At 36.0% G+C, this 26,284-nt stretch overlaps 1 protein-coding gene across 4 annotated transcripts in view; it reads left to right on the top strand.

Moving 5' to 3' along the window:
- Positions 1–23,581, top strand: part of TNFRSF19 (TNF receptor superfamily member 19) — a 53,462-nt gene extending 29,881 nt beyond the window's left edge. For all 4 annotated transcript variants that reach the window (XM_021379361.1, XM_021379391.1, XM_021379382.1 and 1 more), the window contains 5 exons: positions 15,332–15,496; positions 16,743–16,868; positions 17,656–17,758; positions 19,530–19,930; positions 21,838–23,581. In XM_021379361.1, coding sequence (XP_021235036.1) covers positions 15,332–15,496; positions 16,743–16,868; positions 17,656–17,758; positions 19,530–19,923 — 788 coding nt within the window. In that variant the 3' untranslated portion in view covers positions 19,924–19,930; positions 21,838–23,581. The remainder of the gene's footprint in view (positions 1–15,331; positions 15,497–16,742; positions 16,869–17,655; positions 17,759–19,529; positions 19,931–21,837) is intronic.

The following is a 26,284-nucleotide window of genomic DNA, read 5'->3' as shown; positions in this document are numbered from 1 at the left end:
ATAATCCTCTCATCCATGTTGGACATTGTGATAGAAAGCAGCTGGAATGCTATGTAAACCTTTCACAAGAGTTATAAGAATTGACAGCTAATTTATGTAAAGCTAAGAGCATCACTGGCTTATAAATATCAGTACTGTTTTATAATAGAGCCATTAGCTTTCCATTATCTTATAACTGAATTGTACACATTAAAAAAAAAAAAAAAAGAGCAATAAGTCTCTCTGATATTTTCCATATGTGAACTGATGGTAGAGCGACTTATCTTCAGCAAGTCTGAAAGAAATTTTACTAGGTGTTTCAGAGAGATGAGAATTGCTATTCATGTCCTATAAATTTTTATTACAGTTTTTTTCTTTCACTCATCATAGATCAAAGCGAGTTAACCTAGAAAGCCTAAATACTTTCATTTTCTTGGCATTGATAATTGCTGTGGTTCTGACCCACTGGGGAAAGATTCACACGCAGCTTTGTCAAACAGCGCTTTTTCCTATTTAGAAGTCAGTTTGCCTGCTGGGTTTTCCTCCTGAAACAAAAAGTTACTAAGAAAGAGGAGGCAGATTCTTCCTTTCCCTAGCAAAAGAGGCATTAATGCTAAAATTTGTTATAATATTTCTGAAACATTATTCAGAAACATTACAACAGAGAGGAAAATGTAGATTCATTGCACAGCTTTATGACTTTCCAAAACTCCCCTTTTCTGATCCCCTTATCTGGATCAGATAATGTTTGGTGGGTTCTTTTTGTCTGGTTTCTTTTTTTTTTTTTTTTGTATGTATGCAATCCTAGCCTATTTTTTCTAACTCATATTGTTTATACCTTTAATTTCTGTGCTTGTGTCTATAGAAATATTCCATTACATAGATGCTTATCATTAAATAGGTATTATAGATTGCAGAAAGATATCCCGACAGAAATAGAAGTTTCCCTCATTTCTATCTACCTCTTACCTGGAAAAAGCAAACAGGTTGAGAGGAGTGCAACAAACTGCAAAGGAAAAAGAATAAAATAATAAAAGAAAAAAAGAATTTTTCCATAGTACAAAACTTAGCTTAAAAATGTTGAAATGGCTTGCATCTTTTAAATGCTCAAGAAAAGTCCCAAGGTTTCCTCTTCCAGAATTGGTGAGTTTGTGTCCCACCCATTTGTGCTGATTGACCCTCATGGATGTGCCTCTGAGGCCATAAGGAATGGAAGTGCTTTCTGACAGCCTGTCTTTCCTGTCATTCTACATCTGTATTATTTAAGTTCTGTCTTTATCTGGATTTGGCTGAATTTGGTTTGTGGGATGAACACCTGTCAGTATTTGGTTGTTACTGAATAGATGGATTTTTTTTTTTTTTTAATGCTTGCATCTTGTTGGTCTCTGGATCTTTGAAATAATTCTTCTTCTTGGCAGCAGCTTAGCATTCTTAGGAGGAAACTTATTTTTCCTTCTAGAGTATTTTACAAGAAGTGTTATTTATTCACAATTGTATTCTGTCATTTTGTTTTGTGATTATTTATTGTTGGTAGAAAACTTAAAAATGAAGACTGTGAGGAGTCTCAAAGCCTGATCTTCCCTTCAACCTGTCATGCATTTCAATCAATGAGCCACATTCATTCCAAATGTATATTTTTAACTGGATTAGATTCTTTCTACCAATTAAACCAGTACAGTTCATAATCACAATACGGATGAACCTCAACCCTTCCTGCACGGACTGCGTACAGGAGTGCCCTCTGTGCACTTATGGTCATGTTTCTGAGAACAGAACATTTCTTTAATTGCTTTTAATTGTTAAGCATTTAAAGCATACCGAAATGTACTGACAGTGCTGTATAGGAATGACAGCTGGTTTTTGTTTGTTTGTTTGTTTGTTTTTCTGGCTGCTATAAAACAATTTCAGACTTGTAGAGTCAAGTATTTTTTCACACATCGTATTTTAAAGATCCAGCTTCTCAAGGAACATGATGTTAAAATTATCTTCTTCAGTCTGTTCTCCTAATTGAATGCAATATACACAGTGACTTTGTCATTTATTATACCTGTTACAAACCCCTGACCTCAACTGCCAATATCTGTCCATCCTGACAGGCAACAGAGACCTCAGAGAAGGAATTTTCTGTTTTTATTCCAATGGATGATCTAATGGTGAGGAGGGAGCTATATTATTGCCCTTCCTGAGAAGACAGTAACATAAGCTTCTGCCATATTCCTTAACAGTAGAAAATCTACTGAGAGGAAAATAGAGCTTTTAAAAATAATAATTTCTGAACATCTTGAAAATACCTTTTTGTTATAGTTATGGAGGGAAATGGGAAAATTTGAACAACAAAGATTGAAATAGTAAAAAAAAAAAATAAAAAAAAAATCGAATATATATACCATCTATTCTAGATTACTATTAGCAGTACCTACTTAGGAAGCTGTTAGCAATATAATTATGAAATGATTTCCAGAATGAATAGATGTGATATGAATGGCTTCCATTATACAAATGGAAACCATGGAATAAATTAGGCGTGGAATGTTGTTTTGCTGAACTGTTTGTTCATAATCTCTGAAAATGCGATTTATAAAATACGATCATAATTCAGTAACATTTTAAGTGGATTGTGTCAAGTTAAAGTGGTATTTGACCAAGGTAGATTGCACTGAAACACTGACTTTCTAGTTTCAGCATAAGAATGTCACTTATCATATGTAATCCAATTTTATCTACTAAAGCATGTATTAATGTACTTAAGAGCTCAAAGTTCCAAAGTAAATCTCTTTGAGAATACGCACCTCATTTCTTACTGTATGATGAAAAATATATAACTTGAGATTTAAATCACAAGTTGACGTCTTAAAATAGTTACATTATATTACTTTGATAATTCACACCACAAGGTCACGTAACTGTTAACAAAAGCTCACATATGTGGTGCTTATTTGGCATTATAGTTATATTGAATCAACATATGTTAACATATAGGGCAGAATCTCAGATTTTTCTATCTTTGTTCTAACTCACAGATGGCAACCCTATCTGTTAATCCCAGTGGAAGTTTCATTTTGAAATACAAAACTTCTTTTTAAATTGTGTGTCCCTCCCCACAGATGTCTCGGGCCTTGATGTGTTTCTTTCATTATACCTTTTAAATCAGGGGCTGAAGTATTGCATGAAGAGTGAAGTTAGAGATTCATTGCCTGATAATACAATGAATCCTTAAAATATGCATCTTAAGAGCACAATTTATATAACAAAAGAAAATCAAGAGTGACCAAAATACTTAGTTCTGCATGTTTTTGTATAGTAAAAATTTGTTGTAGAGAGCTCATTTCTTTATTAGGTAAAAAATTCCTTAGCAAGTAGAATGTAGAACTTTGTAGTTGTAGTATTCACTTCTAGTTTGTTCCAATAAAATACCAAGCAGATTGTAATCATACTTAGTTTTGTTTCTTGACACTGCTAAGAACAGTTACAAAACAAAATTCTCATCTTAACTGTGGAGTATGAGAATTTCAATATGTTTTTTCAAACCAGTTTACCATACTTTTTTTTTCTAGTAGCAACTTGTGCAACCTTTCATCTTATGAGTCAATCCTATAATTAGTATCCTTCTTTGCCAGAGGCATACTGAATGTTTGTTTTAGGTACAGAATGTCTGCAAGAAATTTAACTTAATCATTACTTTTTAATGTAAGAGCTGGTTAGCTCAATTACACTAGATTAAAGTGAACTTGAAATTCCTGAGTTACAGAGAAGAGGCTAATCGTTGACCTGCACTGAATAAGTACTATTTCTTTTTTTTATGTGTGTACAATGTGGCTAGTCTTTTAGTCCAATCTTGCAATGGCTAAAAGTAATTGTCTGTTCACTGTATAGAGTGGATTTGCAAGGTTCTGATTTAACTTGGCTATATTCATTGATCAAAAATTTTTTGCAGCATTGCATGTATTGTGGAAAAAGTGAAAAATATATTTTCTGTCAACTTCTATTTTCTTTGTGTTTGAGAATAGTCTGAAAATACAGTCACATCTTTTCAGTAACTTTTTGTTGGATTTTTTGTCGTTTTCTAATTACAGAAGTATAAGATTACTTTAAATATATTAATTTAATGTTATGCTTTTAAGCTATATTCAAACAGAAAATATTAGTTTCATTTTCTCTCACACAATGACCCAGCTAATTCTGGAAATGCTTGCATTAATCCATCAATCCAACAGCACTGAGTTTTGGTGCCTTCCGTATAAATACATGCTGATTGCTGTGGCTTTTGGGTACAGAGCCTTGAAATTGTGACAGATATGAACATAAAATACTGCTAAAGAAACGCTTGATAGCATGTTGTCTTTTTTTTATTTTTGTCCTACTTTGTGCTAGTAGATACTATTGGCTATGTTGCTTGACTCAAAAATACGTGGGCTGTGTTTTTCCTACCTTTAAAAAAGAAAAGTAAAATAATAAGAAGAACAAATGAACAAAAACAGTAGAGAACAGGGAATCCATACAGGCTGAAACATTCAATGTTTGCCAACTGTCTAGTAAGAAAATCACTGAAAAGTGTAACAGCACTGAAGTATCACTCCAGAAGAAAACAGTGGCTTGGAGGACTAGAATGTATTGGAAATAGAGTAAGATGCAGTAGCCTTAGAATAGGAGTGATGCACAAAGGGCCTTATAAATGACGATTCATTATAAAGTAACATCTGATGAGCTGGAAAGACCTAGTGTTCCCACCAATCACTGGTATAATTCCAGTATTTCACTACTTCCCTTTAATTGTTCTGGTGATAGGCCTAGCACAAGTCTCACTCTTACTGGTTCACTTCTGCTGAAGCAGTGCCCTGCCAATCACCTCTTTTACAAAGGTCATGGAGCCGATCCTACATGTTATTTTGGGCAGTGACTTGTGCCTTTGTCTGAGGTATAGTGTGTGACTATTTCTGGAAAAGATAATCTCTTTTTTTTAAAAATGTAAAGTTGCATCCACCAGTTTTAATGATGCTTCATTCAAGTCCAGTAGTTAGTGTGTGTGCATGTATACATATATAAATACGCGTATATGAACATAAATTATATGTGCATGCTATTAAATGTACATATATTTTTACTTACTATACGTGTTTATGGAAATTTAGGATGGAATTCATGCACCCTCATTTAGGCATGCTTAACATGCATTTAGGCTCATGCTTAACACTGAACTTGTCAGCCCAATCTCCCACTGGTAATCAGTGGAGAAAGCTAAGTACCTCAAGAGTTCAGGAAAGCCAGATAAGTTAAGCTTCTATAACTGATGTTAAGTAGTCTTTCAAGCCTGCAATCCCACAGTGCTGTTTCAGGAAAAAAAAACACTTATCTAGAGATTTCTATTTCTAGCTGTGTTTTATAAAGAGACACTATAGTGAGTAGCTCTGACTTTGTCTCCAGACTTCTCAAGTTAGTTTATTTCAGCGAATGGCCAGTGTCAGGTTAGATGAAATAAACATTGTCCAGCTTCCTTATACCTGTAAACATTGTCCAGCTTCCTTATACCTGCTGTTCCTCTTACCTTTTTTTTTTTTTTAAGGAGGATAATAGAGGTTTTTTTTTTTAATTCCTGCTTAATAAACTTAGCTATCACCACCAAACTTTGCAGAGAAATCTCAGGTGACCCACTGAGATATAGATGTTTGCTTTGATCAGATGAATCCAATAGAGCTTGATCTTTCAAAGAAGATAACCTTTCAGTGTGTGATCTGTATTCTTTGACTAATTTCTTCTGAATTCTATTAAGGAAGGGAGATGTTATATCTCAGATTAGGTAAAATAGCAAAGTTAGGAGCTTATACGCAGCAGCCTTTTTTTCTGTATGGCTTTGCTTTATCCTCAAAGCTTTAAGTGGTAAATTGAAACTGCTTTATATAAGCCATTTTTATTTCAGACTCCAAAGCTACATCTTTTTCATCTGTACTGTAGTATTCATGTGCATGCATAGCGCTACACAATAGGTAACTTTCTTTGCAGTAAACAATGAAATTTACTTTGATATACGCAGTATTAAAAGAAGATGGTGATGAATGTCCATCTTCTAAGACTGTTCAAGGTTCATGCTACAAAATTACGAAAAATTATATTTAATGCCACGTATTTCAGATTGCATACATTTTTTTAATCTGAAGGTTGCAAAATTGAACATAAAAGAAGTTAGAAAATACCAATAGTGTTGGTTCTGCAGCTCTTACCTTCCACTGTAATTTGAAATTGTAATTCATCCCAGTTGCGTACAAGAGTTATGAAACAGTCTTAATTATATAAACACACAGTTTTCCCCAGTAAAAACATATTTTCCCCACTAATACATGAAAATAGCTAACAGTTGTGTTTTTTAAAGAATAAAAATGAAAAATCAGATGTAGTTGCCTTGCCTCAAGAACTTATTCAAAATTACTGATATTCTAACATAATTATAAACAGGAAAAACATAAGTGGTTCACAAACCTGGTTATGGTTTACTTAACTTTCTTACATTCCACAAATACATTTCTCATGGCTGTTGGCTACCCTAAGAGGGGTGCTTACTATTTCTGCTGAAGTTTTACAACTGACCAAATTCAGCTAGAGAGATGAAATAAACTTTTACCTAGGAGAGTTTAGAACTTAGTGTCTAAAACATTCTCTGTAGAGGTGGCAGAGGATGGAGCTGAATCTCATGCTTCTCAGCAAAGGGCTCGGAAGCTTTTAGTGAAGGGAGAAACCCCACTGTTACCTCCTTTTTCAGAAATTGCATCTGAAGGAAGTTACAAACCTTGTTCATGACTTCTCCCTCATCTTCTTAGTTTAACTTTAAAATAATAACTCAGATCTTTATTTTCTGCATTTTTAAGAGGATATTCTCCTGGAGAAGCTGGCAGACTGTGGTTTGGACAGGTACGCTCTTTGTTGGGTAAAGAACTGGCTGGATGGCCAGGCCCAGAGAGTGGAGGCCACAACAACCGCAAGCAACACTACAGGCTTGGGGCCAAGTGGCTGGAAAACTGTGGAAGAAACAGACCTGGGGCTGTTTGTCGATGCTCAACTGAACAAGAGCCAGCAGTTTGCCCAGGTGGCGAAGAAGGCCAATGGCATCCTGGCTAGTATCAGAAACTGTATAGTCAGTAGGAGCAGGAAGATGATCGTCCCTCTCTACTCAGCTCTAATGAGGCTACTGTGTTCAGTTTGGGGCTTCTCACTGCAAGAAAGACATCAAGGCTCTGGAGCATGACCAGAGAAGGGCAACAGAACTGGTGAGGGGTCTGGAGCACAAGTCTTAAGAGGAACAGCTGAGGAAACTAGGATTGCTCAGTCTGGAGAAGGGGCGGCTCAGGGGACACCTTATCACTCTCTACAACTGCCTGAAAGGAGGAGGTCAGGTGGGGGTCATCCTCTTCTCATGCATATCTAGCAATAGGACAAGAAAGAATGGCCTTAAAGAAAGGTCAGGCACTGGAACAGGCTGCCTGCTGAGGTGATTGAGTCATTGTCCCTGTAGGTGTTCAAGAAACATTTAAATGTTGTACTGAGGAACACGGTTTAGTGGGGAAATATTGATGGTAGGAGGATGGTTGGTTTAGATGTTCTTGGAGGTCTTTTCCAACCTTGGTGATTCTATGATGGAAACCCTTCTCTGCCACTGAGTAATTTGTAGAAGATAAAAGTTTCTAATCCTTTTCCAGATTTACTTACGTGTAGTCCAAGCATGGTGACGTTAGGCACCGTGTTACTCAGTGTGATGGCCATTTCAGAATCCATTCTAAGTTTAACTTTTTTCTTTATGCTGTACGGGAAGTGTGTGGTCTAATACAGAGTTCCAAATTCTTCAACTGGGACTTTAGATTTAAAAATCACAAACTTCAAGGCTTAATTTTACATACTTAAGACCTGTGCCAAAGAATGTCCTTAGTCACTCTTGAAAATGGATGTTAGAATACTTTGGTACCAATTTTATATATGCACTGACTTTTTAGATTAAATGAGAACTTACCTTTTATCTGAAAATTTTGGCGTTTGTGTCTTCTACTTCTTATACATTCTTTCAATTTCAATAATCTTTCTTAAAATGTAATGTATTTAGTTCTTTCAGTGTCAAACATATGCACACCTTTCCAGATCTCTTCCACTGCTCATTTTTATTAGTCATGTCTTAGAAGTAGTCTCAATCTGCACTGATTTTCCAGTAGTTAGAAGAATTTTGTTATCATTTATGTTTTTTCACATTCACTAGAAAAAAATGTTACTACACTACAGAAATTCTAAAGACTAAGCTCTTATCATCTGGATTTTGATTTCACTTTCCTTACCTGTTCATTTCAGGAAGCAAAAACATGCATGCAATTGTCATTTAACAAGTGAATATATGGTCCAGTTTGTGGAACACATCCCTACAAGGACAGGCTGAGAGATCTGGGGCTGTTCAGCCTGGAGAAGAGGAGGCTCCAGGGACACCTGAGAGCAACGTTTCAGTATCTGAACAGGGGCTTTAAGAAAGAAGGGGACAGACTTTTCAGTAGGGTCTGTTGTGATACGACAAGGGGAAACAGTTTCAAACTAAAAGAGGGGAGCTTTAGACTGGACATAAGGAAAAACAATTTTATGATAAGGGTGATGAGGTCCTGGAACGGGTTGTCCAGAGAGGTGGTGGATGCCCCATCCCTGGAGACATTCAAGGTCTGGATGTATCAGGCTCTGGGCAACCTGATATAGGTGTAGGTGTCCCTGTTCAGTGCAGGGAAGTTAGAGTAGGTGACCCATATAGATCCCTTCCAACTCAAATGATTCTATAATTAAATTCTAAAAGATATGCCATCTTTGTCTCCTATTTCAGAAATCATGTAATGACAGTAGTTGCCCATTCGAAAATACCATGTCTGTAAACAGCACATACTCTTAGTCTGCTTATATGGACAGTGAGTTTCTAAAGCATTTTGGAACTGAGAGCCATTTCTCTCATGTTTTTGTATGAGTGATGAGAATAGTATGTTTCAAGAACAAGTCCATCCCCTTCTGACACTCTGGGACATATACATTCACAGCATTACCATCATCTGCTTGTATTTTCTTAGGACGAAGTGTTTTAGCAGCAGAATTCTGTGAGAAAACACGTAGCCTGTAATCTAAGAATATAGGAATATATATAGAATATTGGAAACCTTGGTTATCCCACAGAAAAAGAAAGCTTCCATCCTGTGTTTTGCATACTTGATCATGTAATCAATGGTACACACACCATTCAAAGTGGAATTTGTGTGCAGGGTGTTTCTTTATATAGTAAATATAATTTATCAAGATTTGATGCACAAATACAATATGAGCTCTGCAGTAGTTATCATTACCAAGATTTTTGGTGGAGTGGCTTATCCACTATTTCTTCGTTTGTCTCAGATGTCAAAATTTATGATAACACGGAATTCAAATGGATTTTTGAAGTTCACTATTTGCTCATTCTAGGTACATTAGAGATTTTAGGTAGTTATCGAAAAGCAGCAAAACTCTTGTTTTCCAGCGTGGTGACAGGAGAAGGAAGTTTTTCAAAACAGGTGTTATTAATCACTTTAGATTTCTATAAGGAAAGATAAAGCATAAACTCTAGTGTAACGTAGTTAGATTTGAACAGGAGATTATCCTAAAATACTGTGTTCATGTTCCCAAAACATCTCTGGAAAAAAAATTGGATTAATTGGACACATTAGAAGTGAAGTAGGAAAGTAAGTTTTCTACTGCGCTTGGCAAACTCGTGTTCTGACACAAACATTATTGTGTTACTGATTCAATACATGAGAACACTCGTGAAAAGTCAAAAAGACATGGAATTCTATGCAAAATAGATATTAGACATCTTCAGCTGCTGAGGATACAAAGCTGCTGGAAGCAAAAGCCAGAAATGTGGTTACTGACACCAGAATATCATATTAACAGCAATACATTCTTTGTGCCAACAGATGATGCTTAATACTTTTGGTTATGAAAGAGAGACATACCGTCTTTTCACATTAGTAACCACAGTATTATGTATAGAGGGACAGGGGTATATATCAGTTCAGCAGTGACATAGATCTTATCTCCACTTCCTCTGATATTTTTCTTACTCTCCAATTTTTTCCCTGGTTATTGAGGGTACCGGTGACTTGAGAATTTATTCTCACGTAGTCTATTTTTCAATGGCTAACTGTTCTCAAAGTTGAAAGTTTTATGTATGAAACTATGTTCATTTTGTGCCTATGTATCATTTCAATTTAGATGACCACAGTAGGACGAAGAATTAACGTCTCTTCATTACTAAAATAAAAACCTGTTGTAGAGTTTGACTGTGCCTTACAGACATAGCAGTGTATATCCAGTACGGTATTTTAAATTCACATACACAGTGTAATTTTCTACCATTTTAAACATAAAAGCTTGTCAACAACTGGAGTTCTGTAAAATATGCGGTGCAACAGAAATGAGCTTGGAAATGAATAAATCAAGTTTCAAAATTTAAATTTATAAACACATTTTTCAGGATTTCGAAACAAAGGATAAACACTTGAATAGTTATTTTGTCCCCTAAAGCTGCTTGGTACATTTATTTAAAAAAATAAGAACAGCAAAATGAAACAAAAAAAAATTGTAGGGCACTGACTTGGAAACTAAAGGCTTTAATGTCAGCAGTTGGTTTACATTTGAAAGATGTGGCTTGACATGATGAACTTTTGGGCGTAGGCCATGCACACAAATGGCTGTCCTTTTACAGCTGTTGGGAGAGCCTCTCTCTCCAGCGTTTACTGCAGTCTGCAACAGTACTGTTTTATAAAGTTCCTTACCTCTTACATGAAAGATCAGGAGAAGGGAGGTGATATTCTCTCTTGTGAAGACTGAAGAATATACTGAGGACAACGTACTTTCCATTGATATTAATGCACAGTGATATATATTACAAATGGATTTTATGTATACATACAAAAAATACAATGTAGTACCTGTACTACCTATATTCATGTGTTTATGCATAATACAGTATTTTGCTTGTTGGGCAGCTGAGTGGTAGACTAGGTAGAGTCATTACTTTTTTATTTCTAAATGAACATAAGCATCTTTTAAACTTTTTTCAAAATGAAGGAATGTCACATCACATTACTTTGTGTTTTCTATGGATCAAGAGCAGTCATACAGATAGCCACCGCAGTTCCGCTGGCAGGCAATAGCTTGTTAAATTGCTGTAACTTGCGGGTATGTCTGAGCCCTTAAGTCTTGTCAAATTGAGATTGATAGCACCAACTTGAACCAATCAGAAAGCTTAAAGGTAGTGAACAAACACTATTTATAGTAGGCAAATGCTACTCCCTTCTTTCTTGACCAGAAATAAAAATATTCCAGAAATTAAACGACATTGTATTTTACTTTTCTTATTTTCAGTCCTGACTGGAAAGAATGGGACTTCGTTCCCATGTTAACCACGTGAATGCTATCTAGGTGGAGTTTTGATTAGCTATGTCATAATGAGCAAGCCTTCTTTAGGTTAATATTTACTTGACATGTTAATAGTAATTTATAAGGAAAACCTGGACATAAAATTCTTTACTTCATCATCCTCAACTTCAGCAATTATTTATTGTATCCATGGAAGGCATGTAAAGTGCTGCAAGTTCTGTTTTCAAATGATCGATCTACCACAGAATAATTTCTTTTCTGCCATACTGATTCTAGTAGTGTCTGTAACTGGTCATAGTTCTAAGGAAAAAAAAAATTAAGAAAATAAGTATGAAAGAAATAATGAAGGAAGTATCTTTATATTTTGCCCAGACTCTGGTTATTTGGTATGACTGACAGAAAATTCAACTATTCTGTTTCTTGGCATACTTTATCGTGATACAACTGGAATTCAGATGCTCAGTATTAGTGGAGCTATTACTATTTAACCTTCTTGGATTAACAGAAACTTCATTTGCTTTTAAGAACCTCATCTTTGCACACACTGACATTACAAGGTACTATTCCTTAATTAAGGGTAGAATACATAATTTGGCTTACTCATCAAAATTATGCAGGAGGCGGCTTGGTATTTTGGTTAATTCTTTTTTAGCACTAGCACATTTCCAGAATATGTTGAAACTAAACTTAGAAAATTAAATCTATTTCTCAAATAAAATACTTCTTTTTATGCATAATATGCACATGCTTTCAAGAACTGTAAAATTATGCACCTCCTCCCTCCTTTCTTAATGTATCCTGTCCAGTTCAGGGCTTAATTACATATTTAAAGTTAGTCATTTAACAGATGTAAGTAGAAGTTTACAGTACACCTCCTTGCTTTACTAAAATGGGACCATTAAGTCTGTGAGCCTGAAAAGTGAGAGTTTATGAAAATGCATACTATCTGAGTAACACTGAAAGTAAAGTTCAACAATGCCCAACGGGTCGCTTTTACAATAGCAATCCACTTCTAAAATGTTGGTCTCTGCAGGGAAGATCACTATCATTATAATTAGAGCCAAAGTACAATGGACTACTCACAGTAGCTATTCTAAAAAGTTCTTTGAAGGTGAAGATGAGTGGTAGACATTCTCAGGAATTGAAAATTGCTTTCTCAAGTCAAAAAAAAAAAATCAGCAAAATAAATTCTAAGTAGCTAGGCTAAAACAAATTTCATTTTTTGCCATTCTGCCAATATAAAATAAAGTTGTATTTCCAGTTTGGATGCTGCTGATTAAACTTAAAGAAATGTGTATCATTTGCAGTTTCCCAGAACAAAATCTAATACATTATTGTACTTGCAAGTAGATTTGTTTGGTGAGGAAAGAAAGAAAATATAGTGGCTCTACATCCAGTGATCTTGTTCTGTTCGTACTTTCAGAAATAATATTTTTTTTCCTATTAACAATGAAAGCTAAATTCTAAGAACTGATTGATGCTTTTAGGTAGGTAGATTGAAGCATCTAGATATATTGACATGAAAAATATTTGAAGACATTCTGATCATTTTTTATATTCATGTTTTTAAATACTTGTCCTTACTGCCTTTAACCTTCTAAGGACTCAGGCAGTTGTATAAAAATGAAAACCTAATATCCATGATTGTCACACCAAACTCAGCAAACATGGCTGCATAAATAGTTTTCTTTATGGAAGAATATAATGTTAAACAACAATGAAGATCTGGAAAAAAGGTCATTGGATTTAACTCTGTGAATAATTGGAATTATATAACTTATCAACAAGGGCAAGTAATAACTTTTAGGAAGGAAAATTACCTGTAACCATGGATTGGAATTTTATTCTATTATCTGAAGTAGAAACAATAGACCTTCTGATCTAATAAAAAAAATAATAAAAGTTCAGTATAAGGACAGTTTCAAAATATGCTTCTCAGTTGTGTAGAAGATTTTAGCCTCTGTATCAATGAGTTTTAAGATCTACTGTTTTTTAAGAAGTCAGAATTACAGGAGATCTGAGGTGGGCAAGGACATCTGGACGTCATCGGGCCCAATCCCTGCTCCAGCAGGGACACTCAGAGCAGGGCGCCCAGTGCCACATACAGGTGGCTCTGTCACCTGCGCAGAGGTGCTGCCTAGTGTTCAGAGGGAACCTTCTGTGTGCCAGATTGTGCCCACTGCCTCTTGTCCTGGTACAAGGCACCATGGAGAAGAGCCTGGCTGCATCCTCTCGTCACCCCCCCCCTTCAAGTATTTATGGCAGTCCGAGATCTTTCAGCCTCTCCTCATGGGAGATTTGCTCCAGTCCCTTCATCATCTTGGTGGCTCTTCACTGGACTCTCTGGTAGCCCTGCTCAGTCCAATTTGGAAAATGAAAAGGATGCAAAAAAGATCTGGTGCAAATTTGCTCTCCACACATTCGATTTTAGGATTGAACATGGTAGTACAAATCATTTATGTAATGCATGAGTTTCATTTTTAGTTTTTAATTTTGGATTCCTTATTTCCTAGGAGTTGATATTTTTTTTCGTATAAGTGGTCTGCAGACTTAGAATTGGATGTAAGGAAGATCATTTTCAAAACATCTAGATTTTTGGCAAAAAATATGACCATTATAACAAAGTGATAGAGTATTTCAAATGCTTGACTGCCAATGCTTGATGTGTGAAGAGGAAATAGCATAATTATTTGAGAAACGTATTCCTGTGTAATACATTACACAGTAATACGTTATATTAATACTATAATACTATTAATATAACACTATTTATATAACTATTTATATATTTATATATATTTATATAACACTATTAATAGTAATAGTGTGATTGCACTAAGTCAGTAAATAAGCAAGTTCTCTCTTGCTATGTTATAGGCAATTAGGATAACAAACAGTTGTAGTTATGCACAATGTAATTATTGATTCTAATATACTTTGGCAGACATTTATTTTCCAATTTATACATATGACTGTATGGACTATTTCTTAGGAAATTACTGTCTTCAGGTTTTAACCAAATAATTTCTGTGGAAAATAGCCAGTTTATTTTTATAAATTAATAAAATATGGTGTGTGTTTTTTTTTTAATTTACTCTTAGATAAATACTCAAATTTGTGTTCCTTTCCTCACAAAATGCTGCTGAAGTGATGTGGCTTTCAGAGCAGACTGAAACAGATGAACTATCAGGACTAAAAATTTATTAAAAAAGAATTTACTTTATAAAGACCATTTGTAATTTAAGGTTAGGTCTCTATAGTTGCAGTTAAATCTTCAATGATTTTATTTGTGGGTTTTTTTTTCACTTTCCATTTGAAAGTAACGTTATTCTAAGCTAGAAACATTGCGTAAGCCTTCAACAGTACAGACATAAAGTCAATCTGTTGAATTCTCAATGAAGATACCATTTGTATTAAAAAATTAGCACTGAATTTAAAAAAATAGTGCTGGTGAAATCCTTGGTTTGATTCCAGAAATCTGTGGTAACATATGCAACCAAGCAAGATGCTGCCTTTGGCAGCACTTGAACTCTTATGGGCATCTCAAGTTCTCAGGCAGTATCTTTTGAATGGAAGTTCATGTAATTGTGACTCCCTCTAGTGGACAGCTTTCTCTACCATACTCTAGGAAATATTAAAATCATTTTTGACATTAAAATTGAGAGGTCTTCATTTTCTTGGTGAAGATCTGATTCCATTCTCAGGGGCAGCTAGAGTGCCTTTGTGTGCATCTCATTATCACTCCCTTTGCAATATATATGTATATTTTAATAACATAGTTGTTGATTATCCATCTATAAGCTCATATATTAGTAGATGGCACACCCCTTTTTTTTTCTGTGCTAGAGCTTCTTCTGTTTGCCTGAACTTCATTCACATGACTGTACATTTCTGACATTGTACAGTTCTCCTTAATTATTATTGAATTACATTTCAGGTACCACCAAAGTAAACCTTGTGAAGATCCCATCAACTGCTTCCAGTCCTCGAGACACTGCTCTAGCAGCGGTTATATGCAGTGCACTTGCAACAGTGCTCTTGGCCCTTCTTATTCTTTGTGTTATCTATTGTAAGAGACAGTTTATGGAGAAGAAACCAAGCTGTAAGTTTCTACTTATCACTGTTTCTTTGTAATATTTATATACCAGTATTTGGTTGGCAAATCTCTCCATATGTAAATAAATAAAACTTAGAATTGTTGTGTCTACAGCATTTAAGCAAATTCATCATCAAAAGCTAGCAGAAGCCTATACATGGATGCAAACTCAGTGTGGATGTACTTGCTTCTACTGAGAAAATGCTGTGCAGATGTCCAGAAATGGTTTTGCATTCATTATGCACCGTACTCTGTTAAATGCTGCAGAGATATATTTGGACCATTGGAGATCTAAGCTGGGATGACATTATAGAATTGCAATACTGATGCAGTCATACCATCATGAAGGATCTGTGCATCACATGCCATTGTGAAATACAGATCAGCTTCCTGAGTTAATGAATGTGGCCAGTGGGGATAGCTGATTTTTCATTCATGATTTTGGTTTGGGGGCATATTTAAGATGAAACAAATGAAAAAATATATCCGCTGTAGCTCATCAGTGTAATTCACAGCTTGCTTATCGTAAATACATATTGGCACTTAGTTTAAATGAAGAAAGAAAAAAGCTGAAAGCACTCTAGTGCCCACTTATCATTTTTAAAAACTTGTTATTACAATATTTTAATACTATCTGGTGAACCGTGGATGTCAAACAATATTATGAACTAGGAAGAATTTATGTTGTCAATGTGCACAGCCCAAATAAAAATACAGAGATTCAGAGAGACATTGTAAGAACTGCTCCTAACCTAAACTATATAAGTTTTAAGCTTAACAATAGAAGTTTTGAGAAATCCAGACATAGTGAATTCAAACTTCAATTAGTAAAATCTAGTGATTCATTTGTCTTGGCCTACAGTTACACAGATTAAATGAAATCTGCTATTAATACAAGTTCTTTAAGATAACATAAACAAAGCAGCTGAATGTAGAACGTTTCATGCTGATATCACTGAGAATCATGAACCATGGAGAAAGCCTGTGAATATGATATGCTCTCACATCATCATCAAAATAAGAGTAAATGTCTTCCTAGGAGAGGCTGGAGCTGAACCAGCTGTTCTAGGGCTCGTTGCAAAACCTGTGGTTTGCATTATGTCAAACCCCATCATCATGGTGGATCTTTTGGTTGGAAAATGTATGGAAATGCTGTGTATTATGGCATTTAAGTGTTCTGTGAAGACAGGGACTCTGGAAAGGAAAAAAAAGTATCATTTTCTAATACATATTTTATTCTTTTTATCAAAAGGGTCTCTGAGATCACAAGACATTCACTACAATGGATCTGAATTGTCATGTTTTGATCGACCACGGCTAAATGAATATGACCACAGAACATGTTGCCAGTGCCAGAGAAGCACATCACAGACATGCGGTATGTTAAGTCTATTTAAAAGTCACTTTAAGGAACAGGAGTAATACAGGCAACAAGAACTCATGATTAACATTTATCTAACACTTGAGTTGTGATGTTTGGCTTTCACTACGAAGCAAACATTGTCAAACTACCCCTTGTCCTAGGTTAATTTCTCAACAAGCACATAGAATTTCTAATTAGCTATTTGGTCATGATTTTTTTTCTGTTTTCATTCCAATGACCACTCACTTAAATAAAAGCGTTAAACGCCTTATCTCTCTCATCTCTTTCTGATAAAAATAGCACTGCATTTGGCTTGGAGACTTAAATTGGTATGAAGGATTTCTCAGGCAGTAAGAACATGATACTAGTTCTGAAGGACATTGAAAACCTGAGCAATTCAAATCACTGAGATTTTGTGAAGTGCTATCAGAACAGATGCGTTTATGATATTAACATATACATAATTTAACTTAAACACAAGCTCAAATAGCCTAATGTGTTAATTGTCAGAATGTGGCACTTCCTCTCCTACGTACCCAATTGAAAAGCAAATTAATTTAAAGAGTGGATATTCAAATTTTCGTGGCAGTCATCTGTATTAATTCAGGAGGAAAGATTTGGCTTTTATAAATAACTCTATTTTAAAGAAATAAATTAACCTATTTATTGCAAGAAGAGATCTCTTTCCTTAATCCATATATTATAATGTAACTCAAGTTACTCAAGTTTGAAAGAGTACAGAGACTAGGTTTATACAAAACTTTAAGACATTTAATGTTATTAAATCAATTCTCATTCTTAGGACCAGTTCATTTGATTCCTTCACTGTGTTGTGATGAAACCTGCAGCATGGAGCACAGCAGTCACAGTTGTGCTTTGCACTCACAGACTACTCTTAATGGAAGGTAATTTAATTTTATGTAAGTCTATTAAACATTAGCTATTCTGTATGCAATCAAGCCGATATTTATACAGGATACAATAGCTCTTTGGAGTGGAATACGGGATTTTGATGAATTGTAGCTATATCTTCCTGTTTAGAGCAAAAATATTTTCATGGTTAAAAAAAAATCTTCCATTAAATAAGGAAAAAAATACAAAATGTGTAAGTATTACTTAATCAATTTGACATGTTAAATCAGTTTCTCTGAAGAAGTGACCCATTTCTTTCTCAAGTAGATATTCCTCCTCTCACTGTGCAGTACTGTAGAGGCTTTGGTGACCTCCTTTCCCTCTTTGTGTTAGCAAGGTGCTGTATGAACCTGTGAATCTAAGGGGATTCACACACTGTTTAGAAGTGTCATGAAAATCTTCCTTCTTTTAGAAACTCTAAGCGACTGTGCAACTTGAAATGTTAAGTATTTCTGAGTTCCTACCAGATTCTAACCATTATTTTCTGCTGAACAGCTGAGTATAAATGCAGTACTTGTTATTGATACAGTAATGCCTTGAGCTAAAAATATAAAGCTTATGGTGTCATGCAGAGTTTCCTAGTTACAGATTTTAACTCTGGATTTATTTATTTCTTTAAACTGGAAATGTTTACTGTATTGGGTTTCCAGCTGTTTTCTTCCTGTGGCCAAGTTTAACTGAAGATGTAGAAGCAGTTTCTTCATAGATATTGTTTATGCAAGGCAGGTTAGTGACCCAAGCAGGAGATGTAAATACCTACATTTTCTGTAACAACTTGTTTAAATACCAGCAAGTTTGAATCATCCTTTTATATTACCAAGGCTGACAAATTGAGAGCTGTGTACTTTTTGAGAATCCTTTTGCTTAAGGCTTTGAAAATGAATGACATATCCATGCTATGTGGACATCAAAGGTACATGATTCCTTCCAGTAGAAACGGAGTTTGCTCCAATTTCCTTTGCCAAAATACCGTATTTCCTTCAATTGTGGCTCAGTGTCCTGACTTTTCACCTCATCTACAAAAATGCTCTGTGTATTTATCTAAGCTATTAAAGCATCATGTTTTGGAAATGAGTAAGGCTACTTAAATTGCACTGTAGGCAATATTAATGTGTGAAAAGTTTTGGTCACGTAAATTATTACTTTATATCAGACTGTAGCCTGTACATTTTTGTAAATCTTGTTGGCAGTTTTTGAAATGAAACGTGTTAGTGCATCATTTACTGGGCTTTCAGTAGAGATATGCAGGCACTGAGAATTGTCAGTATCATCATTTTATTTGAGACAGATAATTGAGTTTCTACTTCCACTTTCATCCCTTCTTTCTAAACAAATCTTCTAAGAATTAAAAATCCTTGCCAGTCTTCCCAAAAATCTTTCTTACTGCAATTGAAGCTTTTTGTATCCTGCCTTAACCCCCCACCACACACACACATTGAAGAACAAATAAATGTCATCCCATTTCTGTTCTTTAGACTAAACATTCCAGCTGTATTTCATATTTTCTAGAACCCCAAGTTCACATTGTGAAGGGCTTCAGGCATCCTCTTTACCTCTAGTAGCAATCTCCAGAGCTCTCTTCATTTCCAGATGAAGGACAGCCTGCCTTTCATTTCAAAAGAATTTTTTGGACATGGTGCCTCTGGAGTACTGACTAAATACTAATCTTTTTGAAATATCTATAATCACTAATGATGATAATTACAATACTGATAATATTCACTGGAATGCTTTTGAAACTGCTTGTCTTTTATCCTTTTGCAGGGCTTCTGATTCCGTTGGAGAAATGATTCCTACCTTCCTTGGCTCTCTTTCACACTCTGCCTGTGGAGACATTTCAGATGCTTGGCCTCTTATGCAAAACTCAGCTTGTTGTGACAGCATCTCTTTCTGTGAATCATATTCAGAACTGGCTGGAGTTACTGCAAAATCCTGCAGTCTGGAGACTGAAAATGCAACTACTGTTGAGTCAGATAATAACCAGGAACTAAGTGATGTACTTACTTCAGCTAAGTCTCCTGATGGAAACAGTGCAAAGTCCTTTGAAATCTCCAATCATAGAACATATATAGAAGTTTCATCACTTCAGAACTCAGCTGCTGCTGAAACCCAGCCAAAGACAAAGTGTAATGGAACAGCAGATGACTCTACAGACTGATAAAGAGGTAAGAAATACAACTACAAAGAAGGAGTGAGAATGAGTTCTCCAGGCATGCAGAGCTAGATAAAAATAGAATTGTGAAAGGGTATATAGTTATGTTTCTCCAAAGGTTACACCTAGCTGTTCCTGAAATAAGTTACAACTCTACAAAAGATCCAAGAGTTTCGTGTTTTAAAATGATTGACTGAATTTGAAAGGTGTAATTACTCAGGCTATAACGCTGAGCTAATGTGAACCAGAATAGAGGGGTAGGCCTGCATGCCAATTATTTTTTATCAAGTTTTAATTACATTTCAGGGGAAAAGTATCAGTTAATAGTGTTATGACAGAACTATTGTGTGAGGCTAGTCCTTGTTTTTGAGGAAATGTCTTTGTTTATCTTAAACAAAGCATAAAGCAACATGCAAGCATTCCTCTAAAAATATGCACAGAGCCTTCTCTGTGAAGTTCTTAAGGAAGTAGCAGAAACAGAAGAGAATCTCAAATGCTTTAAATGCCATTTGTATTCCCATGTCATCAATTTGTCCCTAAAATATGAATACAGCTTAATCTGTAAAATCTCAGTGTTCAAATTCTCAGAGCAAACCCAAGTCTCAGGTCAAAATGAGAAGAGGAAATAAACAACTGCCTCTAAATGTAACAATGTAAGCATCACAGGAAGTCACTCTGCTTTGTGATCATTATATCATTTTGAATATTATCTGTGATCTGTTTTGCTTTGTTGCTGTTTGTAAACGCCTTTTTCTACTATTGGAAGTAACTGAGGGTAACTAGTAGCTAATCTGTGAAAGGATCCCAAGTATGGCATGTGTGTAGATGGTGTTATTCAACCATACTACCTGCTGTGTAGGCTGTGGCTGGAAAGCTGCAATAGTCAGAGACAGGAACAGAAGCATTTACCATTGATATTAATAATATTAATAGTCCACCCAATTTAATTTAAAAATATTTGCTATCTGTAATTATGAAAATTTCAGATCATCTGCAGAAATAAAGTGCCTTCCTTTGATCCTCTTCCATTCAATTTGCATGTCACTTTCATGGAAGTAATTAGTATTTAACAAAAATCTGGATATCCTGGAAACATTAAGGGCACAAATTAATTCTTTGTAAATTAAACCTTAATTCTTTACATGACATTTTCAAGTAGAGAAAAGGGAGGTAAACAGCACTGAGCAAAGGTCTTTTTTGCTATTAACTTCTGTAGAATTTGTATATTGCCCTGAGAATCTACTGCAATCACTAAAAATATTGACCTTATCTAGATGGCTCGTAGATTTGTCAATATATTATTACAATTTACAGTTCACAAGTAAATAGGTTTGTGTGTAATGCTGGAAGATGAATAGTCAATGTCTGTCCCTAACCTCCCATGGGTCATTAAGCAGTTGTCACAGTTTCATTTTGGGACACGTCAACATTAGGGGACAGTCATTTTCTGGGAACATAGAGGAAGGAACAACGGCGTGGCGATGACTGCCGACCTCGATGCTACCATTCGACACTTTGCAGAGGCTTTGGATGGAACTTGAATGCTCTGTTGAGTTTTTAAGGGATTAGATATCTATTTTAATGTGATGAAAAAGTCGAAAGCTCTTTTGTGTCTTGTTGAAATACTTTGAGAGAAAGATGGTCTTTTTAGTGCAGGTGGATGGATTACAGTCTTGCTTAGGGCCATATTTCGTTATTATCTTGCAAAACAAATGGTAATGTGATGAAATCAGAAGGTGATAGCATATTTTTATTTGTGTGCACTTATAAGTTTTTAATGCTTATTCTAATACAGGTTCAGTCTTCAGGTTTACGTGAATTTTCACATATAGCAGTGGGTTTTTTATCATTTAGTCATGTATAAAAATGCATACAGTTTTTTTCAGTTTGTGTAACCACTGTTCTTTCCATTTCATTTAGGAAAGCAAGCTATTTTTCTCAGCATTAAAACTGCATGCTTCCCTAATGCTCGTCCGCTGACTGCCATCAAATACATCCTGATCTTCAGTGTCACACAGTTTCAAAATCAGCTGGAAGATAATGGCATCATTTCACACATTCTAAGCAGTTGTATCTGAGCCGTAACAGCTGTAAAGTGAAACTTTAAGGAGCATCCTAGGAGAGCCCTGAGAGCGGATTTATGAACATTTGCACCTCGTATTAAAAAAGAACATTTTTGTCCCCAAGATTCTCAAGAAGTACAATGGAGTGAGCATACAAACGTATGTAAAGGTATCAAGAAATACAAACGCTTTAATGTGTTTACATGGTTACCTTAAATATGGCTGCAGATGTGAGAAGGCCTGGGACAAGACTTTGCCAGTTACTCTGCTTGCAGATTTTTGAATTTTTTTTTCTGACGCTAGTTTTTAACTTAGTTTCCTGCTGTTGAAGGACTTAAAAATAAAACATTTCTATTTATGTGAGGATCATCTATTGATAAACTGAAGCTTTCATGATATATTAAATTGTAGGCAATAAGCTAGTTTGGGGAGTTAAAGAATTTGCATGTTACAAAAGCTATAGCTGAAACCCCTTTCATCCAATTATTTTGTTTGTGGGAGGGAGCATTGTTTTGTTCAGTGTAGCAGGAGATTAGCTTTATATTAGCTTTAGTGAAAGTCAGCTATTTAGAACGGGATGTTATGTTGCTAGCAGTCTCACTGTTGGATGACAGCACTCGTTGTTATAACATGTATTTTTTATGTTGAAATAAATGTAGTCAACTCACATCAAGACGTCAAAGGTTAGCAGGTGTGTCACAAAACTATTCGTACTATGAGATCTATTACTAATTTTTTTTAGTAATTAATTATTTTCATTACTAAAGTGATGGTCTCAAGCTTCATTGTGATTTAATTCACCCATTGAGTAGACCTTTTTTTTAATTCATGTCACTCTGTCCTTCTCACTGTAGCATTTTGTGTAAATTGAATTTTTCCATATACATATAAAAATGGATTGATAACTTTTTTTAATACCTCTGAACTGAATCCGTGGAGCTATGTGCGTGCCTAGTTTATAATTATCAGCTTTCTTCCCTACTTGTTCCTTAAGATTTTTTTAACTGTAGTTTGTTGTAGCACTTCCTATAAAATTGTTGATTCTGCATCCATTTTTCCCTAACATCGTTTTAATTCTGTGAGCAATCGCTGTAGCCTCTACTGGCTCACTGCACTGAGCAGGCTCCAACCTGCCAGCTGTGACCTCCAGCAACCCTTTTGTAGAAATTCCCAATGTGCCTTGACAAAAGCAAAGCAATCAGCAGAACAAATGCAATTTTGCATTAACTATTACTCATCTTTCTGCACGTGGTTTGTACGGCAATGGAAATGATGAGACAGTCATGTTCCATAAAAGAAAGAGATTTCTTCTTTGAAGAACCCGGTAGAAGACTGACCCTGTACAATAGCAGGGCCAAGTACAGGCAGCCAAACCACGTGAGATTATTAGCGTGTGCAAAAGCGTTGATTAACAGCTGCCAAATTCAAGCCAAAGTGAAGAAACTACATAAGGGACTTATTTTAATCAGTAAGTACTCCTATTTGATCACTTACGTAGAATAATATGCAGTTACACAAGGAGTATAATGACATAACTAAATACTGAAAAGTATATATTCAAATAAGAATAGTTTTGAATAAACGCCGGATACTTTCACACATTCAAGAAGTGTTGGAATATTATTTTTCACTAAATTTGCATGAAGAGATGTGTGCTTCTTTGTAAATATTTGTAAATAGAAAAAAAATCCAATGTGCATTTCATTACATGGTAAGATATTTTTAGAACACGTGGATTTTTAACTTCTCATTTATAACAGCTCTTTAAAATACTGTGTTAAAAACTCTGCCAGCATCTGTCACAGTAAGGATGTTTTCCCATTGGAATTTACACTTTGTATGATCGTTTTTGTCCGGCAACTCCAGATACAAGTGCTCATATCTTCAAGTGAGTGACAGATGGTTTCAGAGCAAATTGGGAGGAAAAATGGAAAGCGTGCTTTTCAAGTATATGTATATTGTGTATATATTGCTTTCCTTAATTTAACCAAATTGGTCCTTTTTATATTGCCTGTGGCAAGCAATGTTGTACGTGCCAACAGAAAACATACACTACCACCGCATTTTGACTGCCCGCGTAGCACATCTGAGGACTTACAGTGCTGTTTTAAAAGATCCTTTAAAGAATGTAAATTAAAACCGTGTATATAATGCTTTGTAATACTTTTTTTTTTTACTTGTGAATAAAACATTACTTGAATCATTCTCTATTTGTTGTTTTGTGGGTTTATTGTGCTCTTCAACATCTTTATCAATGACATAGACAGCGGGATCGACTGCGTCCTCAGCAAGTTCGCTGATGACGCCAAGCTGAGCGGTGCACTCAATACAATAGAAAGAACGGATTCCATCCAGAGGGACCTGGACAGGCTTAAACAGTGGGCCCACAAGAACCTAATGAGGTTCAGCAAGGCCAAGTGCAAGGTTTTGCACCTGTGTGGGGGCAATCCCAGATATGAGTACAGACTGGAAGAGGAACTCGCTGAGATCAGCCCTGTGGAGAAGGACTTGGGGGTCCTGGTGGACGAAAAGCTGGGCATGAGCCAGCAGTGTGTGCCTGCAGCCCAGAAGGCCAAACGTATCCTGGGATGCATCTCTGGAGGCATACAAGGCCAGGCTGGATGGGGCCCTGGGCAGGCTGATCTGGTGGGTGGCAACTCTGCCCATGGCAGGGAGTTGGAACTGAGTGGTCTTTAAGGTGCCTTCCAACCCAAGCCATTCTGTGATTCTGCAATTCCATGATTTCAGATTAATAATAATATTCTAAACAAAGTCAGTGTTCAATTCCATTATTCTTAGCAGAATTCCATATTAAATTAATTTAATTAAAATTACAGTGTAATTTGGTACATCTTTGCCTTGAGATGCTTGCTGTTCAGCAGTGACATCATTCCATAGGCTTGGAGGACCACGAAGAAGCAGTAAATTAAACATCGCTTGTTTAAGTCATAGTCATTCCAAATCTTTTCAAGAATTTACTTATTGAGAAAGAAAGGAAAGAAACAAAGCTGGTGGGCACCAGAGATTGCCTCCTATGTCTTTGAAAATAAACCAAGCACTGAAAAGAAAGCCAAGTACTCCACACAGTAGACTGCTAGACAAGTTAGATAACTGAGTTAGTAGCTGCCCTTAAACATTGAGTAGCATTGTTTTTGAAACAGCAAAGGACGCAATCAGAGCATGTGTTTGTAGTAGGTAGCTTCAAACCTTGGTTGAAGAAAGAGGGAATATTGATAGCCTAGACTAATTACTCTAATTGCTTAGGTCATTATAGAAAATGTTCCAGAAGGTTTATATTTTGAAAAGATTCAGGAATGATTTGAAAATGTTACAGAAACAGGATGGCGTACAAGTGGAGGCCTATACAAATTCAAACAAGGGCAGGGAGCCATGGTTTGACTGATGAGTATGGGCTCAGAAGAAAGAGCCATGCATGTAATTTGCTAACTGATAGAAAGGAAAAGAAATGCGCCTGATTTCTTATGGTAAAGACCCAAGAAGCAGTGACTGTGGCTGCATCCAGATAGCGATGGTAGGTAACACAAAGCCAGGCTGTTTGTGGAAGAGAATTTCTAGCACTATTGGTTTTGATGGAAATGGTTGAGAGAAATCAGTACGGCTATTTCCCTCTGTCCTCAGAAGGGCCTCATTTATTCTAGCAAACTTCAAATTAATTCTTTTCTGTGTGTTTCTATTACTTTTTCTGGTCTTCTGCATCCTTAATTCAGAGCTTACCCAGCAAACAGCTCCCCCAGAACAGGGAAGTTTCCTAATGTGACCATACCCGTGTGCTGCACTCCTGAGTGGTCTGCTCATCTTCTGCTGTGGCTGTCAAGGAAGGGCACCAGTCCTCATCCCCAGCTCAACATCCTTCCAGAGCAGGGAAAAGGGGTGTCAGAAAGCCTGCTTCGCTCCCTGCTCCTTACACAGCCTAACTCAGCTTTCAGATGAGGCTGTTTATGCCTTACCCACTTACAGGCGTCTTTGCGGAAAGAATACTCCAGATCTCTGGGAGGTGAAACTGAACGTTTCCAAACTGGACATAAGGCAGCGACCTGAAGAGTAATTCACACACAGAACAGTTAGTGAAGGGCGCGGTGAGCTCTGTAGCATGATTCGTGCCACATGTAAAGATTCATGTTTGCTCCAGCAGAAGTTAGGGGTTTGATGTGGAAAGCTGAGGGCGAATGCCTACAACGCAGAGCTGTGCTGAGAGCCACAGCTAAACCGAGCAGTACAGGTGCTTCAGCTGTATACCAGCACGTAGATTCCATACAAACTTTGACTGTAACATCTGAAAAACA

The sequence above is a fragment of the Numida meleagris genome, chromosome 1 (assembly GCF_002078875.1).
Source record: "Numida meleagris isolate 19003 breed g44 Domestic line chromosome 1, NumMel1.0, whole genome shotgun sequence".
Lineage (NCBI taxonomy): Eukaryota > Metazoa > Chordata > Aves > Galliformes > Numididae > Numida > Numida meleagris.
Note: the sequence above shows the minus strand (reverse complement) of the source record. Positions and strands in the feature narration are given on the sequence as shown.